We start from the raw sequence: 20463 nt of genomic DNA on the forward strand, positions 1-20463 counted from the left end.
CTATACGATTCCATTGGTCGACTTCTCTGTTTTTATGCCAGTACCACACTGTTTTCATTACTGTAGCTCTGTAATAGAGTTTGAAGTCAGGGATGGTAATGTCTACACAAGATCTTTTATTGTATAGGATTGTTTTGGCTATCCTGGGTTTTTGTTTTTCTATATAAAGTTGATTATTGTCCTCTCAAGATCTGTGAAGAATTTTGATGGGACCTTGATGGGGATTGCATTGAATCTATAAATTGCCTTTGGTAGAATTGCCATTTTTACTATGTTGATCCTCCCAATCCAAGAGCAAGGGAGGTCCTTCGATTTTCTGGTATCCTCTTCAATTTCTTTCTTCAATGCCTTAAAGTTCTTGTCAAATAGATCTTTTACTTCCTTGGTTAGAGTTACCCCAAGATATTTTATGCTGTTTGTGGTTATCGTGAAAGGTGAAACTTCTCTGATTTCCCTCTCTGCTTCCATATCCTTTGTGTATAGGAGGGCGACTGATTTTTTGGAGTTGATCTTGTATCCTGCCACATTACTAAAGCTGTTTATCAGCTGTAAAAGTTCTTTGGTAGAGTTTTGGGGGTCGCTTATGTAGACTATCATATCATCTGCAAATAACGAAAGTTTAACTTCTTCCTTTCCAATTCGAATCCCCATGATCCCATTATGTTGTCTTATTGCCATTGCTAGAACTTCAAGAACTATATTGAAGAGGTATGGCGAGAGTGGACAGCCTTGTTGTGTTCCTGAGTTTAGTGGGATGGCTTTGAGTTTCTCTCCATTTAATTTGATGTTAGCTGTGGCTTGCTGTATATTGCTTTTATTATATTTAGGTATGACCCTTGTATCCCTAATCTCTCCAATACTTTTATCATAAAGGGATGTTGGATTTGTCAAATGCTTTTTCAGCACCTAATGAAATGGTCATATGGTTTTTTTTTCTTTCAGTTTATTTATATGATGGATTACATTGATAGATTTTCATAATTTGAACCAGCCCTGCATCTCTGGGATGAAGCCTACTTGATCATAATGGATAATTTTCCTAATGTGTTCTTGGATACGGTTTGCCAGTATTTTGTTGAGGATTTTTGCGTCGAAATACATGAGGGAGATTGGCCTGTAATTTTCTTTCTTGGTTGAGTCTTTGTGCCGTTTTTGTATCAGAGTGACTGTAGCTTCATAAAAGGAATTTGGCAATGACTCTTCTGTTTGTATATTGTGAAATACATTAAGGAGTATAGGTATTAGGTCTTCTTGGAAGTTCTGGTAGAATTCCGCATTGAAACCATCTGGTCCTGGGCTTTTTTTTGGTATGGAGGTTTTTGATAACAGCTTCTAATTCTTCTCGACTAACAGGTCTATTTAGGTCGTTCACCTGGTCCTGGTTTAACTTTGGTATATGGTATTTATCTAAAAAAGTGTCCATTTCTTTTACATTTTCCATTTTTTGGCATACAGGCTTTTGTAGTAAGATCTAACAATTCTCTGAATTTCCTCTGTGTCTGTGGTTATGTTCCCCTTTTCATTTCTGATGCTATTAATTTGCATATTCTCTCTCTGCCATTTGATTAGTTTGGATAGGGGTTTATCAATCTTGTTGATTTTCTCCAGGAACCAGCTTTTTGTTTCATTGATTCTTTGGATTGTTTTCTGTGTTTCTATTTTGTTGATTTCAGCCCTCAGTTTGATTATGTCCAGTCTTCTACTCCTCCTAGGTGAGTCTGCTTCTTTTTTTTTTTAGAGCTTTCAGGTGGGCTGTTAAGTCTCCAATATGTGCGTTTTCTGTTTTCTTAAAGTTGGCACTTAGTGCTATGAACTTTCCTCTCAGGACTGCTTTCATAGTGTCCCATAAGTTTGAGTATGTTGTTTCTTTATTTTCATTGAATTCAAGGAAGACTTTAATTTCTTTCTTTATTTCTTCCTTGATCCAGGTGTGGTTCTGTAGTTGACTGTTCAGTTTCCATGAGTTTGTAGGCTTTCTGGGGGTAGCATTGTTGTTGAATTCTAACTTTAATCCATGGTGATCTGATAAGACACAGGAGGTTACGAATATTTTTTTGTAACTGTCGAAGTTTGCTTTGTTACCCAGTATTTGGTCAATTTTCGAGAAGGTTCCATGAGCTGCAGAGAAGAAGGTATATTCTTTCCTATTTGGGTGGAATGTTCTATAGATGTCTGTTAAGTCCATTTGATTCATTACCTCCATTAATTCTCTTATTTCTCTGTTAGGTTTCTGTCTGATTGACCTGTCCATTGGTGAGAGAGGAGTGTTGAAGTCTCCTACTCTTAGTGTGTGCGGTTTGATGGCAGCCTTGAGTTTTAGTAATGTTTCTTTTACATACATGGGTGCTTTTATATTAGGGGCATAGATATTCAGGGTTTTCTAAGGAGTCATTTGTGCCAGATTGAAACTATCTTATAGGAGGACTACATCGTGTTTTCACAGCTCTACCATCTGAAGACATACCATCATGCTAATAGACATTAGATAAATATTTTTTAAAAAGAATGAGCATCTCCTATTTCAATAAAACTTTACTGACTTAAAATTAGGATAGCAGAATTAAAAAACAGTAAAAATTCATAGGAGACTTTTTAATGAATGTTGTTTTAATGGTTCCACACATGCAATAATTAAAACTAACACAGACTATTTGTAGTAATGATTCAGTCTGATGTACCTTGAAGAGCATTATGTACTTTTAAAATTCTTAATATGTGCAGCTACAGTTTAGGATGGCACTGAAGGTGACTTAATTTTAGCTTTGCACCCTACTAAGACAGGAAACACACGTTTTGCTAGATGGAGCAGTGAAAAATGTCAACCTAACCCGAGATACAATCACAAATCTCCAATTACTAGAACTCAGGCTGATGTATTTTGGTCAGATTCTTCTGAAAACTGCTGGCAGTTTCTTTTGACTGTACTATAACATTTTATGGTGGCTTATGATTGAAAAGGTTGTGGGAGAGCTATTTTTTAATGTAAAAGACCAGACTTTGGCAAACTGCGCTTTATGAACCACATCCAGTTCTTTCACTTGTGTGTGTGTGTGTATGTGCGCGCGGGCGCACACGCACGCGTATAAGCAAAGTTTAGTTGGAATATAATCATTCTCATAACTTTGTATGTTGCTTATGGCTGTATTCATACCCTGTATCCTGAAAACCCTAAATATTTACTGTCTAGGCCTTTAAAGAACATTTAATGAACATCTAGAAAACTTGCAGTGGGTTTCTCTCTTATTTGTATTTTTCTAATTTTTATAACTAAAATTATTCAACAACTCTTGAAAAAAATAGAAAATAGCCAACTCTCCCAAAAAACTCTCAGAATTTTTGAGAGAAAGACATTTACACAGATCATCATCCTAAGTCAACTCAGGCTGAAAAATGATCCTGGGAGAGGGAGGACATATGAACCTTGTTCAGACATAGAATCTGCATGTAAGAGTTTAAAAAATCTGTATGAATGTATGTATGCATGCATAAAATGTATTTATGTGAGAGAGGGCACATGTGTGCCTGGCACATGTGCGGAAGTCAGAGTATAACTGTGGTTGTTGGTTCTCAAGCACCTTCCGCTTTTTGTTTGAGGCAGTCTGTCATTGGCTTGCAGCTTTGCATTCCTGGTGCCCTCAGAGTTCAGATTCTCTGGAGCTGGAATGGAACTACAAACGCTTGTGAGCTACTATGTGGGTTCTGGAAATGAAACCTGGGTCCTGTGCAAGAGCAGCAACTGCTATTAACCACTGGACCATCTCTCTAATCCATAAAGCATTGTTTTAATGAAATATAAATGTGATTGGAAACAAATGACTAGAGTATCATTAAGCTGTCAATAAAAGAAATAAAACTGATAAAATGCATTAAAAATCATGAGGCAATACTCAGTTTATAAAGTACTTAAGATAATTAGCAGTTTAGGACTACCCACAAATGGATGGTGTGCTGCCACTGTTTGGATTTTGAGCCATTTTTAGATGATATAGCACATTCCTCTAAATATGGGCTTCATAAGAAATCATCTATATCTGTCTAAACCCAGTATTCACCTCAGTGACATTTTAAGGTTCATGAACTTGTGGTTTTTAGTGGTAGTCCTGAGTACTTGTTGAGTTGCCAAGTGTCTCTTTTGTAAAATGTCTATTATCATAAGTCAATCTTCAGAATTTTTAAGGTGCCATTCCTGAACAAAATTAATTGCATAAGTTAGATTTTAAAATAATTTTCTCATTGTTTGGTTCTAAAGTATACTGGTGATATTTTGCTTTAAAATTAGTTTCATACTCTTGGTGACACTAGGGGAGTGAGAGGTTAGGAGAATGACTTTGTTCCTCAGGGAACATGTCCAGTGTCTGAAGACATTTCTGACTGTCACAACTGCCTGATATGTGCTAAGTAGATAGATGCTGGGACTCTGCTGGGTATCTTACAGTACATAAGAGTCCCTCATAACAAAAACACAGCAAAGTCAGCCCAAGAAAATAGCAGATGAGTTGAATGTAAGAAACCAGTGCCCTACAGCGTCACGTGAAAAATCTTGGAGAAGCAATATGAATGCCATTTATAACAGTAGAATTTGGAGTTGGATGCCTTTAGTCCCTGCCCTCTAGAGGGAGAGGCAGGCATATCTCTGTGAGTTCAAGGTCAGCTTGGTCTACTAAGTGAGTTCCAAGGCAGCAAAAGCTACAGAACAAGACCCTGTTTAAAGCAAACAAACAAACAAAATAAGATACTGTTTTTCGTTGAACACTTTCACTGTGTAGGAATCTTTTATGGAGCTATAGCAAGTATTTACCACTCTTGTTTCTATAGATGTATACAAGACTGTTCTGGCCATGGCTCATTGAGTGACACATGGCTGACCTAGTTCAGGAAAGCAGTCAGCAGCTGTACTTTCAGGACTGTCCTACTCTTTCCAAGATGGAGCTCTCATTTTAGTCACCTGGTGATTCATAAAACCCTTGTCTTTAGCTGTTACCTTCAACAAGAAAAAAAACTCTGTATTTGCTAGTAAACAACCATTAAAACGGGTGACTAAAAATAAAGTGTGAGCTGTTTCCTACAAATGAAAGTTTTTCTTTAAAAATTTTTAAAATTCATGACAATTTGGTGCTTTAGGAGATGATACAATGCATAGTATTAGAAAGCACCCTGTCTTTCCATGTGAGTAATACCCTGGAGTAAAATCCTCCTCAGAATGCCAGTTTACAAATTACAGTCATGCTAGTATTGTAATACCAAGGAACAAGCAAAACAGTGTCACTAGCTCCATGTTTTATTTGTACTTTTTTTTTTCGTTTTTCAAGACAGGGTTTCTCTGTAGTTTTGGAGCCTGTCCTGGAACTAGCTCTTGTAGACCAGGCTGGCCTCGAACTCACAGAGATCCGCCTGCCTCTGCCTCCCGAGTGCTGGGATTAAAGGCATGCGCCATCACCGCCCAGCTTTATTTGTACTTTTATCAAAGGTGCTTTGTGATTTCTTTTATAGACGAGTATCAGAACCTTAACTCACTGGTGGTGGTGGTGATGGTGGGGACGACAATTGCTACCCGTTTTGAAATCTGGGGATGAAGTAATCTATTGGAGTTCCATGGGACCTTAAGAGATTGTAACAACCATTTTGCCTGTTCACAAGTGGTTAATTGTTGGCTACTAACCTTGCCTTTCTGGTTGGAGTACAAAATGATATCATCTCATTTGTCATTGTATGTGTAGCCTGTGATAGTCCACAGATGACTTGCACCTTTGGGGATTATAGTGCTGTCTGGCCCATTTTTACTCTCTGTGGATAGATATAGTATAATTGCTTAGTCATGAAAAGCTGCTGAAGCCATCCTTGTTTTACTACAAGTGGTTATTACCATCAAACAAAATTTTTCCTGCCACTAAGCAAGATGATACTTATACGATTGTCTAATTGAATCCAAGGTGTTTTCCTCCATAAGTTTCATAATTTGTACATAACATTTATTTGAAAGCAAACTGCTAATTGATGTCACATCTTCCTGCAGGATGGCCAGGCGGTTTTGCTGAGGCTACTTGAAAGTTCTATTTCTCTGACAAGTTATTCATTCCGACCTCAGTTTCCTCATTTACACATGGAAAGAATGACCATACCTGACAGGGACATTATGAGAGTCATGCCTTATCAGTTCCTTGTGCAGTTAATAAGGGCATATATGAAAAATCTTAACAACATACTTGTACATGTGAGCATTCTTTGCTTGCTTTTTCTTTTCTTTTTTTACTTTTTCTTTTCATTCCTTTTTGTACCATGTTCAGCAATGTTTTGAAGGCTGTTAGTTTCTTTTCTTCTCTACTTTCAAGGTAAAACTCTGTAGGACTCAGCTCTGTAGTAGGATTCTAGTTACTCTTGAGTAGGACAGTAAGGAATGAAGGCAACTAAACTCATGACTACAGGGTTCACTGTATTAGTGTAGTCAGGAGACATTTGTGAATTCTGAAAAGATAAAAATGGAAGTGGTGTTGGAGAATTACTTTCAATGTAGGAAAAGCCATTTGTACAGGGGATTGTGACAAGCAAGCCAATTCTATCTGAACTAAGAAAGTAGAAAACAAAACAGAATTAAAGAATAATGGACAAATAACAAAATTATCTATGAAAGATCATTTAGGAAATTCTGAATATTGTTTATAACCACTCATGTACTATTATTAATGGTCCTGTGAAATTCATTTGTGCAGAACATAAGGCTTTATTTTTAAAACACAATGAAGAAGCAAAAAGAAATATCCACGTTGCCTTTTAGATATACAATTGAGAAGTATATAGATATACATTAGTTTGTGTAGTGCTAGGTATGGACTCTAGGGCCTCACGCATGCTAATGGAAGCACTACCATGCAACTGTATCTCAAGCCCATGGTTATGATTTAAATTACTAGCTATATAATGTTTAAAAATTGTTTTTGAGACTATAATATAATTACATCAATTTACACTTCCTACCCCCTGTTCTTTCAAATTTTGGCTTCTTTTTTCTTTAATTGTTGTTGTATATGTGTATGTTCCTAAATATATAAATACAGCCTGCTCATTCCATGTAATGTTTCTTGTATGTGCATATTTTTAGGATTGACTATGTGTTTTGGATAACCAGTTGTGTGCTTTTCTCAAGGGAAGACTTTCTCCAGCTCTCCGTATTCCTTGGTTGCTTGTAGTTCTCTGTGTAGGTAGGGCTGAGGCTTCATGGGCATTCCTTTTCCCACATTATCATGTACGTTGGTGCCATTTTTGTTCTAGTAATATTTAGACAGCCGTGTTTGTGAGACTTCATGGATATAGTTTTTGATATTTTTAAAAGACACAATCTCACAGAAAACTTCCAGTTCCTCTTACCCTAATAATCCTTTGTCCTCTCATTTGTAATAATTCCTGAGCCTTAGGTGCAGGAGTTCTGTTGTAGATGCTTCCTTTGGGATTGGGCTCTACAACTATGCATTTTGATATGTTGTGTTTTTCTATAATGATTACTGTCTGTTACAAAGAGAAATTACTTTGATGAAGGGTGAGAACTACACTTACTTATGGATATAAGGATAAATATTTAGAATATAGTCAGGTATTATTCTAATTAATAAAGGTAGTACTTGCAGATTTTCCTCCAATATCTATGACTTCACTAGCCCTGGTTAATTGCCTGGGTTTCCATTACCAGGCATGATTTCCCTCTTATTGAGGGCTCATAAATTCGATTAGAGAGCTGTTACTTAATGCCAAGGTATTCTTGCTGCTACCTTACTTTTAGGATTATTGTGCCCTGCTGGTCATTACTGTGGTTCATGCGTTTCATAGCTGAGTAGGGCTTCTGTTTGTTTCCTTCCTTTAGAAGCTTGCATGGTGCCTTCTACTACCATGAAAGCCTGTCCTCTGGGAGGTGGGTTTTAGGTCAGTTCCAGCCTAGAGACCTCTGGGTTCGGTGTTTGAAGGTCATGCTTTCTTAAGCAATAGGAACTTACCTTCTACCTCTATAGGACAACCAAGGGCTATAACAGCAGTTTATAAATGGCCGGGAGTTTCTTGAACAATCATTACAAACAATTCAAAAGAGGGCTTCTCTTGCCTGGTGTTGTTTTTAATTATTGTTGTTATATGACCTGTGGCTCTTGAGGGAATCAGTCAACCAAGATGGGAAAATTTTATTTAAACTATATAGGTGTCTGTGTGTGTGTGTGTGTGTGTGTGTGTGTGTGTGTGTGTGTGTGTTTAATAGTATGATTCCTTATGACTTTTTCAGAAATCCTTACTGTTGTTTTACTCTCCCACCTCCTTCTTCAGTGTGTATCTTCTTCCCTCTCCCTAACTAGAGTTCTTCACCTATTTTTACCCATTTCCCCTTCACTTGTACACTGCTATTTGACATTGCCTTTTGAAATAAAATGCATATTGGGCTTTCTTTTTAGAATTTAGAGTCTAAGGTTTCTTTTTCGGTGTTTGCTATGAAACGTTATCCTCATCTACCATTTCTTGTGTGCTGAGACTAGAACCCTGGACTTTAAATATTGCTAGCACTTGCTCTACCACTGATCCACACCCTTAGCTCCTCTTCCTTGTAGCTGCCTCAGGTGGAGATACATACCTAGTCTTCTGCGCAGTTTCAGGCAGGCCCTGCTTCTTATTAAAGGTGTGACTTTATATTCATTTCTCAACCTCTGTGAGTTATGGTTTACTCATCTGTGAAATTGGATGATGATAGACTTCACTTAGGATTGTTATGGGCATTAAAGGAAATAGTGTAAGTGAAGCTATTAGCACATTAGCCTTACTGCCATGACCACTGCTAGGTTCCCACCTAGAGATAAATATTCAACTTGTGTCTCCTCACAACTTAAAATTCAATAATAGTAAAGCAGGATGATATAGGTTGGAATATATTGCAGTGGTAGTATTTGCTTATCATACTCAAGGCCCTGGGTTCTGCTACTAGTACCACAAAAATAAATTAAACACAAACCAATAAATAGAAATAATAAATAGGGAAATAAATAACAGAATAAATAGTTTATTTAATTTGTTTTGCCTGGGTAAAGCATGAAGCTTTGAGAGCTTCTTTATTGGTAGTTAGAGAGTTACGATGTTAAAAGTAGTGTATGTATATCGTGCTAAAAATTCTATCTGTGCTTCTGCTGTGTGTGTGAGGCATATTTAACTTTTAAGTATTGTTTTGCAGATATTCTTAATGTGTGTCGATTCTAATGATTGATAATTTTTGCTGTTTAAGAATTTATTTTAATGGTAAATTAATTTTTATGACAATAAAACAATTTTCTATCCTAGAGTCTTCATCCTGCCACCTGATGGAATTTTTAATGCTAAAATAGAACGAAAATTGCTAAAGCAGAGTGTACTTGCAGATTACTAACTTGTTGGGGTACAGCCAAGGTAGTGAACTCTCAACAGTAATGTTGCCCAAACAACACCAATATAATGACGCCAGTTGATCTCAACATAGTTGGGAGATTCCACATGGTCTCTCCCCTAGATGAAGTGGTCAGTGGCTACTGAGAGAGGGAGTATTAGTTTCCTGTAGAGACAAGCTTTCCCTGAAGGTGGTTCAATTCGAAGCAGTCAGTCTTGGATATTTTATACTTAAGAACCATGCTAAATGAACTCAGTAGTTTATATATACATGTATACATATGCATACATGTGTATGTATATAAATGCAACAATAATAATTAAAGAAGAGATCATGAATTTGAGAGGGGGATAAATTATAGTACAGGTATGGCCTGTCACTTCTGTTATACTTCTTTTCCCCCATATGAGATTTGTTTCAGGGCTATTTAGGTTTTCCAAATCATAGACATTGCTTTTATGCAAATAAATTACCAGCTGAAAGAGTTGTGTTCAGACTCTAAACTTCAATCCTAGGTTCATAGACTGGGTAAGAAGGAGGGAGGGAGAAGATTTGTTTTCTCGTATATTATGTTCTGTATTACTTAGCCTTTTTATATCTGTGACTAAAATATCCGAGGCAACAATTTAAATGGGAATATTTATTTTGGTTCATGATTTCGGGTGTTCATTTCATGATTGCTTGTCTTCAGCACAAGTGGGTGGTGGCAGAGACAGACAGCGGAGTGGAAGCATAGGAGAGGGGCAGTGTAAGATAGAGCCACTAGGGAAACAGCTCCAGTGACCTATCTCCTCCAGCTAGTTTCTACCACCCAAAGTTCCCACCACCTCCAAAAATAGCGCCATCAGCTGAGAACAAAGTGTTTAACACATGAGGTAATGTATGATGGTTTGCGTTCAAACCATTGCATGGCAAAATGGTGGCATGCCCTAAAAACATTTACAGATATTTTGTTTGCTCCTTAATTATTTTTTTAAAAGTGAGTCTTCTTTTTTACTCGCTTGTTGCAGCTCCTGTTACTGCTTATGCCAGACCTATATGCACCATCCTGTACATTCCTCTCTCCTTTGGCCTTTGAATTGGAACCCCAAAGAATTGGGTACCTCAAGAAGTGCTAGATGATCTCATAAGAAAAAGACCATATGACAAGTAGAAATGTCAAAAATTACCTTCATTGTGTTTTTGTTCTCTGCTTATTTACACACACACACACACACACTCATATGATCAGTTTACCTACCTACACATGATACTTAGTGGTCAGCCTTTATTTCTGTTGTTTCTTGCTCTTAGAATCAAGCCATCCTTTAAAAACTCAAACTCCCAGTAAACTCACTAGCAACAGTGACTAGAGAAGATACAATGTTGCTTGTTTTTCTTGGGAGAATAAATTCCCTCTATACTCTTTTGCCATCAGGATTTTGCATGCATTTGCTTCTCTGTGACAGGAAAGAACAATAAAACCATATCAAAAGAGCTAAGGAAGATTATTGTGGAAGGAGACACAGTTGCCATTTTATAGACATTTGTCCTAATTTCCTATCAGATGAAGAATTTGAATCAAAGGCCTTTTGAAGATTTTCTTACTTTGCAGTCTTCATGCTGGGATGGCTGTAAGCCAATGCTATTTCTTTACAGTTACTTTGAACATGAAATTCACATAAAGTGGCCCTGCTTTGTTTCTTAAATGTCACTACACTTCCGAAGTGAGATGGAAGCTGATAAAAAATAAAATAAAATTTTAATCAAAGAATTTTAAGTTTTAACACTGTCAACTAATTATATAAACACTGTCATTATTTGAAATAGCCATATGAATTCTAATATAAGCCAAAAATGTAAAATGATATGTGGTAAGTCATTTGTTTAATGCTAATGTCATTCCTAAAAAAAAAAAGACTTGATTCCACAAGATGATATTTATCTCTCTATATTAATCCCAGGAACTTTCAACTCTTAGGTATACTGAATCTGCTTATGAGGAAGAACTCCTTCGTGTTAGATTGTCCCCAGATTCTTACAGTCTGGCGGGGGGGGGGGGGGGGAGGGGCTCTGTGTAGAGATTTCCAAACATGAGAAGGCAGACAATATGGACACAAGCTGCCTGATATAGCCAGGGAATTTCTTTGTTATTACCTGACCTCAGTGACCCTCCATTGATTTGAAGTATGGCCTTGAGAAACAAGCGTATCCCATTCAGAATTTAAGCATGCCTGAGAATTTGGAGCTGTCACAGAAGAAATAATCAGGCTCACTGTATATTGTTTTTATAAAGAGATTTCTTACTATTTAAACCACTGAATGGACCTGCATCCTTTCTCTCCTTGCTAAGGGAAGGGGGACGGAACACCTATCATGTGTTACAGACCATGCCAGACACCAGTCTAAGTGACCAATATAATGCTTGTCAATAAAAACTTACAGTTGGGACAAGAAAACTAAAGCTTGATGGTATATAATTTTTTCAAGGGCTGAGGAGGGCGAAGTAGGAGCAACTCTACCCCTTGTGGTAGAGTTTGGGATACCCACAGAGATGATAACAGAAGTGTCCAGCGGTAAGAGGCACAGGATGGACACAAATTTTCCTGCCAGTAGAAGGGCATGTCTAGAAGAGAGACTTTTTCTTGCCGAGATGTCTGCAAACAAAGACATAGCTGGCATATCTATGCCACTTGGCCCAGTTGTTAAGGCACACAATAAGGAAGAGACACTGGAGCGGAGAAACATGATAGATCACATGGGACTATTCTGCCTCTTTGGCCACTCAAGAAAGAGTATTGTAGCTGGATTTTTATTTAGAAAATATGGATTTTTAGTAGACATGTGGAAGAAAGAAATGTGGGGACAAGAATGGCACCTTATAGCAATGGCAGGAATCCCAAAGGAAAAATGCTCAAGGGATGGGCCAGATGGAATTGCTCATCAAGTTTGGACTTCTGATCTTTCTAAGACTCTGGCTTTAGAAATACAAAAACTCATGTTCGGTTTATGGAAAATAACTAATTAAGTATATCAAACAGGTTTGTATGGGCATTTTTCAAGTATAACAATGGCATTAAGGTTAGTTAGAGCCAGAAACTTGAGTGTTGTCTGCTGGCTTGTTTTTCTTTATCTCTTTGTGTACATGTGCATGTGTGCATGTGTGTGTGTGTGTGTGTGTGTGTGTATGTGCGTGCGTGCATGTGTGTGTGTGCGTGCATGTGTGTGTAGTTTTAATCTTGGTCTAATTTTTCCAAGCTATCTGTTTCTATGAAGCCAAAGCTAGTGTCACCAACACCTTCTTTTTCTTCAGTGTAGAAGAAAATGGGTCTCTTTTAGTTCTCTTTGAGAAAGACCCAAGGAAAATTCATACAGTTCCTGCCTGGGCTGCAGCTGCTCTCTCAGCCACATAAAAGGATAGAAAATTCTTTGGGCCAACACAAGTAGGCTGTCCCTCTGGAATAAAAATTGGTGCAATCAGATTGGTAGAGTCAGGCCAGCCCCGGTATACTAGGCAAAAAGGGAAAGAGCATAGTGATGTTCTGTGGTGCAGTATGTAAATGACTTCACTACTCTGTGGCCTACTGGATGGTATAGAGAAGAGCTGCTTAATTAAGAGTGTTTGAGAAATACAGTACTCACAATGCAGAGAAATTATGTACTAGGGGAAGAGAGTGTTTTAGATTTCAAAAACAAATAGAGGCCTTCAGTCATCTTTTGTGTACAGCATGCCTGCATGTGTGTATTCTCTCTGCCTTTTCAGGTGCCTAGAAATGAACTGTCTGCAGAGCCTTCTTCCTCTCCCAGCTCCCTCCTTGACCCTCTGGTGACAATGGTTTTCAATTCTCCCAGTTCAGTTTCTCCCTCCTCACTAGGTCTTCCCTATCAGCATGCAAATTTGTTACTTTCTCTTCATTATGGAAACCATCACCTGTGCTGTAACAAATAAAGCTTGCCTGAAGATCAGAGTGCAGAGCTAGCCACTAGTTAACCATAGAGGCCAGGCAGTGGTGGCACATACCTATAATCCAGCACTCAGGAAGCAGAGGCAGGTGGATTTGTGTGAATTCAAGGCCACCCTGGGCTACAAAAGATAGATCTAGTCTAATAGAGAAGCAAAGCCAAGCAGTAGTGGCTCACACCTTTATTCCCAACATTAGGAAAATGGAGACAGAAAGGGATATGGCTGGGCAGAGGGAGGATATACGGCTGGAGAAGACAGGAGCACATGGCATTTAGTCAAAGGATCACCCCTTTGGTCTGAGAATTCGGTAGAGGTAAGAACTAGTGGGTGGCTGCTCTGCTTCTCTGATCTTCAGGCAAGCTTTATTTGTTATAGCACAGACAAAATATCACCACAATTACCCACTTAAGTACCTTGTAGAAAAAGCTTTCAGAAAAGTGTCTATGCATATTGTCTCGAGATATTTCTATTCTAGACTGTTAGTCTTTCCCTATCCACACACAATGATAATAGGCATAGAGTCCAGGACCTTGAAGATACTTAAAAGGCTCTTCTGGTTTCATCCTGTCTTTAGCCCTGTCCTCTCTAGGAGTTTTTCCAGCTCCTCAGAAGCTGTCTGATTCAGGCCTGAGTCACCTTTGGGCTGCTGTACCTGTGGTCACTTCACCATCTGTTTCTTTTTTTTTTCCATTATATAGAAGTGTTTGGGGCACTCCCTAGACACAGGCTTTGTAGACCTTTCTCCTGTCTGTCTGACCCTAAATGGGCCAGTGTCAATGAACTTGGTTTGTGGATCATTTGTTTTATTGTTCACTTCCCTCTTGGTGGTCTCAGCCAGTCTTCAGACTTGAAATGGATGGTTCCCAAATGTGTACTCTCAGCTGCCACCCTCCTCCCCGGGTCAGACTGAGTCACACTAATTTAAAGATGAAAATTTACCCTTGTATAGGTCATAATTTAAAGATTTCATGTTCATCAGCTCTCTGAGAGATTGATTAGTTCATAAAATGAATGGAACGACATAAAACAGCAGTGAGGTAGCTTTTATATGTAAATTTGTTTTGATTGCTTGGGATTTATTGAGCAGGGATCTTTGACTAAGGTGGTAGTTTTGTCTCCTTGGGGATATAAAGGATAGTCTTCCAAAAGGAGTTATCTGTTCCCAAGGTCAACAATACAAAAGTTAAGAAACTCTTAAACAAGGGTTTATGAATTTAAGTTATCTTTCTGTTGAAATGTCGTGAAAATAAGAAAATTCTTTGAACAGTACTTTAAGCACATACTTATAAATACTTATCAAAAGATAGTACCCTCCTAAAAAATGCACATTGAGAATTGTCCTCTTTCAAGCCTGAGATTCTTTTAAACATGCCTGCTGGATTGTGAGTACCTGCAGTTAAATTGTGTTGCTCTTGGCAAGGCTTGGTGAGCAAAATGAGGTATGGTCTCTCTGATCTCAGTAGTGTACTCAGTCAGCCATGACCTTCTCAGTGCCTCTTCTTTCTACACCCTGTCTACACCAAGCCATAGCCCAGGCTGTTCTCAGTGGGGTGGCTAGAGATTGCCACAAAGGAAACTCAGGCCCCAACCAGAGGTTCACATGGGGTTCAGGATTAATTGGAATGACTTCTTGTTTGCAAACTTTGTACTTTATGTAGCTTCAGAAAACTTTTAAGTGGGCAATGGAATAGAATTTTTATAAGAGAAACTATTGTTTCTTCAAATAAGATTTGTGTGCTGACAGATAAAATTTTACAAAAACATGTATGTACCCATGTGTACATGCAATCTTGTCTATATATTCACATATGCATAGCTAATATTATAGTATACTCATAATTGTGATTTTTCTTAAGGAATAAATTGGCCAATTTTAGAACTGTGAAAAACAGACCTTTGAAATCTAGTCATTTTGATTAGCATAAGAATTATCACAATTTCTCCACTATGTTTAGGGAGTCAACATAGAGTGTCTTGTATCACATTGTGTGTAAATAGAGACTGCTTTTTTGTTTCTTGGTTACCCAGATCTGAATGATTACGCAGAAACTATATTAATTGCAACACTTTGGCCAATAGCTTAGGTGTATTCCTAGCAAGCTCTTATATCTTAAATTAACCCATTTCTATTAATATGTGTTATCACCACAAGGATGTGGCCTACTGGTAAGGTTCTGGCTCTTTCTTTTTTCTTTTTATTTTTGTTTTTATTTTTTGTTTATTTTTTTTTTAGTTGTTGAAAAAAATTTCTGCCTCCTCCCCGTTTCCGCAATGGTAATTTGGAAAAGTTACTCCATTAACTTTAAAGGTTTATTCAAAGGATTTTTTAAAAATGAAGTAAAAAGCAGCAAATAAATAAATGAATAAAATCATTTTAAGCTTTTCCTAAGGTTTAACTAGTGAAGCATATTATTACAAAAGTAATTTTAGAACTTAAACATTAAATAAAAAACCCATTGACAGTTACATCCAGGTGGATAAGAGTACTTAGAAACAAATTTTAAAGGAAATAACACTTTTTCCTTCTTTGGTAACTACTAATTACTTGTGAAATTTAATGACTCAAATAAATAGAAAAGTATCTCCTGTACTTACTGACTGGAAAGCATACAGTTGTTACAGTGGAAGTATTTTCTATATTGAGCTATAGATTTAAATACAATCCATCAAAGCCACAATTTTCATTTTTGTGGGCCTTCAAAAGTTGATCCTAAAATTCATGTGAAAATACAAGAGAACAAAATAGCTAAAGCAGTCCTTAAGAGAACCAAGTTATACTTCCTAGTTTTAAAACTTACCAAGAACATGCAGTCAGAAAGGTGTTGTTACTAATGTATTAATAGACATTTGTCATAGGAGTGGTGTTTAAGTCAGAAATAAACTCTCTTTTGTGCTTGGGTTTCAGAAAGATGCAAGTTTAGTGGGGGAAGAATTATTTTCCAGTAGGCAGTGGGACAGTTGGATATCTATATGCAAATAAACCTGGGCCTTTTAATTATACCATATACTAAATTAGTTATCAATCAAGTCTAAACATAAGGACAAACAGACCAAATGAATAAAAGAAAAAGATAATTGTCTCCACTATATTAGATTAGACAAAACCTTGAGTAGAATCACAGTGTTGCATATAACCAAGGTAAAGTGTGCAAATGAACCTCATCAAAAAAGAGAGAAAAAAAGGAACAAGCAAAATCCAACCCGTACAAAATATGTACTTTACTGAGCACCACTGGAAGAGTGACAATAGTATGCACAGTGAGAAAATATTTTCATAGAAAGACTAGGATCCAGATTGTATAAAGAACCTTTCTGTTCTATAATTAAAAGATTAGAAATCCAGTTAAAACCTTCTCTAGAGAAGATATATGGCTGTCCAATAATCATATAAAAACAAAGATTGTTGTTTTAACAACAATTGTTTAGTTTTTAGAAAAAGACAAGTCAAAGCCAAATCAGTACCTACTGAGATGACTGTAGCAAAGAACACATACCATAACCAGTATGTGTTGGGGAGAATGCCAAGGAGTCAGAGTTATTGCTGTGGAAATGTAAAATTGTTCAGCCCCTTTGAAAAACAATTCACAGTTCCTTATAGGCTATAACATAAATCAACTGTGTGATCTACCAGTTCAACCCCTATGTATAGTCACAATAGAAATTAAATATATGTCCACTACACAAAAACTTATACATAAATGTCCATTTCAGCTTTAATCACAGTACCTAAACTATGGAAACTCTATGTCCATCTGCTAATGGCTATGCAAATAAAATTTATTGTTTTCCTACAGAAGAACATTAACCATAAAATTGTAATGATGTTCTGAATCAAGGTACATCATGTATCAACCTTACTTTGTTATTCTAAATAAAAGAAATGATCACAAAAGAGTTATATAAAATATCTAGAATAAGCAAATGATGTGGAATTCTCCTCTGTATGTTGTGCATATGTTTTATTATCATTGGTTAATAAAGAAGTTGTTTTGGCCTATGGCAGGGCAGAATATATCCAGGTGAGAAAACTAAACTGAATGCTGGGAGGAAGAAAGCCGGATCAGAGACATCATGTAGCTGCAGATGGAGACAGATTCTGGAGCCTTTCCAATAAGCCACAGCCTTGTGGCAATATATAAATTTATTTGAAATGATTTAATTTAAGATGTAAAAGTTAGTTAATAAGAAGCCTGAGCTAATAAGCCAGTGTTCCAATTAATACAGTTTTTGTGTGATTATTTGGGTTTGGGTGACTGGAAAAAGTATGTGCAGTTTCTGTCTGCAAAATGGCACCCATTGTGCTTCAGCATGGTTACATGTGCCCACTTCCCTCTGCACTGTCTGTCAGTAGGCCATGCCTATTTATTTCCTGTTGCCGAATGATTGCTCAGGTTATCCTGGATGGAAGGTAAGTCAAATGAAGTCAGACATTTCTTTGGACCCCACAAAACATTAGTTTAATGATAATAGAAAAAATTCTCACTAATTCTTATTGGGTGTTTAATTGTTTGATATCACTTTTTATATTTATGTGTTTTGAGATAATAACTTAGTCCTGACAGTGACATAAACCTGTATTTACTCATAAACTTAAGTTTATACAGGCCCATAGAATATTAAAATTTTTCAAAACAAAAACTTTTACTAAATATTTTATTTGAAAAGGCTCTTTCTTGATGGTCCTTTGTGTTTTGTCAATATCCATGGAAAGATGAAAATGATTTCTTTTGTTGTTGTCAGGTTGTTTTGAGACAGTTCTCTTGTGTTGAAGCTGTTCATGCTAGCCTGAAATTTTAATCTTATATCTACCTCTTTTTGCTTGTTAAGACAAGATTTCTCTGTAGCTCTGGAACCTGTCCTGGAACTAGCTCTTGTAGAACAGGCAGGTCTTGAACTCACAGAGATCTGCCTGTCTCTGTCCCCTGGGTGCTGGGATTAAAGGCTTGTGCCACCACTGGCTAACTTGCCTCTACCTCTTGAGGGCTAGGATGTGTGTTCTGCATCACTTCCCCCAACTTCCGTTTCTTAATGCCCTCATGAGGAGCTAGGAGTGTTTAAACATTTGGTTTTCCGTGGCATTCTCATCATGCTTTTAAGGATACAAGATCACTGTGAATGTTTAGAGCTTGTGTTTAAACTTGTAGTCTATGTCCTTGCCAAAGTTTAGAAAATATCTTTAGAAATATCCCCCTTGTTCCTATGCCAGTTTTTTCAGAAGCCCAAATTTTTTGTCATATTTACCTTCATTTTCTGTCTGCACAAACGAACAGAAGCAAAGCTCCTGACATATGTTGTTACTATCCACGTATCTAAACTGTAAAAAGTCATTAGCAGGCCTTTCTCATAACCTTACCTAGATACAGAGACTTAAATAAACTCATCCCAGAAGTACTTTCTTTATGTTAGGGAGAAACCTGGCACACACATCCTAATTATTCAAGGACACAGGAGGATCTCTTGAGCCCAGAGCATAGAAGGAGCCTGGTCAACAAAACGTTTCCCCACTCTCTCAATCTCCCTCAGTCTCTCTTAGTTTCTCGCAATACTGCCCTCTCTCCTTCCCCTCCCCCTTCCCTATTTTTACCTTCTCCCTATACAAACTTAATTATGGATAGATGCAATTTTCATCTTCAATATATGTATTAAATTGTGTGTGTGTGTGTGTTGAGAAAGGATCTTATTATATAGCCCAAGGTAGCCTGATATTGCAGGTCTGTACCACCATATCTAATTTGAGACTCCATTTCCATAATGAAGAAATAATAAAGTAAAGGTGTATGGAAGTTATCATTAAGAAACTGAAAATTAAAACAATTTCAATACTTTTGCCAATTTATGGTACATTTTATCCAAACATTTCAAAATATTTGTACAATTTGTACAGAAGTCCATTATTGTAGATGACATTTACATGAAATTGGAAAATGACCTTGTACTAAGTTTGGTACAGAGAAACTCTTGACTTGGAACTGTATCATACTTTATATTTTGTTGGATATGGAGGTTTCTGGATGAGAGTGAGCGCCACTTATTTTGTTAAGAGAAAGGCAGTCCGAGGAAATTCCTGTTGGGTTTCCTGTAACTAGTTTTGCCCTGTAAATGGTTCCTTCCCTTCCTCTTCCCATGGGTCCTAGCATAGCCTTATTAATAGAAATATATGATGTTTGTGTTTTTTTTTTTAAAAAAAAAGCAGGGTGGTCTTAGATGTCTGTCTTCCATTCTGGCATTTCCCTTTATACAATCCTTTAGAATTTTCTGTTTAACAGCTGGCATTCCAATAGCTTTTCTTTGGCCTAAAGCCTGGGTTACACATTGGAACAGCAAATTAGGAATGTTAAGACATCCTCCAAAGAAGAAAGGTTTGTTATGAAAGTAGAGCTGATATGACACTTAGAGTTAGAGCTTCTTAGCTTGTCTAACTGACAGCTAATGATCGTTCTCCTTTTTATGTTACTGTTTTTAGGGGGGAGATAGGATGAAAGAAATGCCCAGAGGCTGATACTGTCTTTGGTGCACCAAACTGTTAAATGTCAAATGTACTCTACTGATAATACATCTTTTGTTTCTTTTTAGGAGCAAATTTTGTTACTCGAAAAATTAGCCGGTCAGTAGCTAAGATTTACCTTGGACAACTGGAATGTTTCAGTTTGGGAAATCTGGATGCCAAACGAGACTGGGGCCATGCCAAGGACTATGTAGAGGTAAGACCTGACTCATTACATTAAAACTGCCTGTATCAGTTGATACTTTTAATGCCAGGCCTGCAGTGAGAAGGTTGACCTAGAAGTGGTCAGACATAAGCTTCTGCTGACATAAATATGGTTAAACATGTTAAACTCTGTTTAAGGATGCATGGCTCAGAAGCATAGATTGGGCATGCTGATTCTACTTAACAAAGAAATCCTTCCCAAATTTTCTTTTAATTTGATTGAAACAAAAGTGCTGGCCAGTACTTTGATGGATGTGTAAATTGGTGTTTATAGTGTTGGAAGGTTATTATTTGCTCTCTAAAGTTTTTATCAACCTGACTTGTTTCGTATTTCCCTCCTTTCCCACCCCAACATTCACAATACCACCAGTTCTCATATCTTCAACAAATAATATCCAATCTTGGATTACTTAAACTAAGACCTTTAGC

The 20463-nt window shown here is 37.2% G+C and overlaps 1 protein-coding gene across 1 annotated transcript in view; it reads left to right on the forward strand.

The window, feature by feature from the left end:
• Nucleotides 1-20463, forward strand: part of Gmds (GDP-mannose 4,6-dehydratase) — a 511111-nt gene that overhangs the window by 221134 nt on the left and 269514 nt on the right. The window contains exon 7 of the mRNA XM_075969961.1: nucleotides 19899-20026. Coding sequence (XP_075826076.1) covers nucleotides 19899-20026 — 128 coding nt within the window. The remainder of the gene's footprint in view (nucleotides 1-19898; nucleotides 20027-20463) is intronic.

Source organism: Microtus pennsylvanicus, chromosome 4, assembly GCF_037038515.1.
Source record: "Microtus pennsylvanicus isolate mMicPen1 chromosome 4, mMicPen1.hap1, whole genome shotgun sequence".
Taxonomy (NCBI): domain Eukaryota; kingdom Metazoa; phylum Chordata; class Mammalia; order Rodentia; family Cricetidae; genus Microtus; species Microtus pennsylvanicus.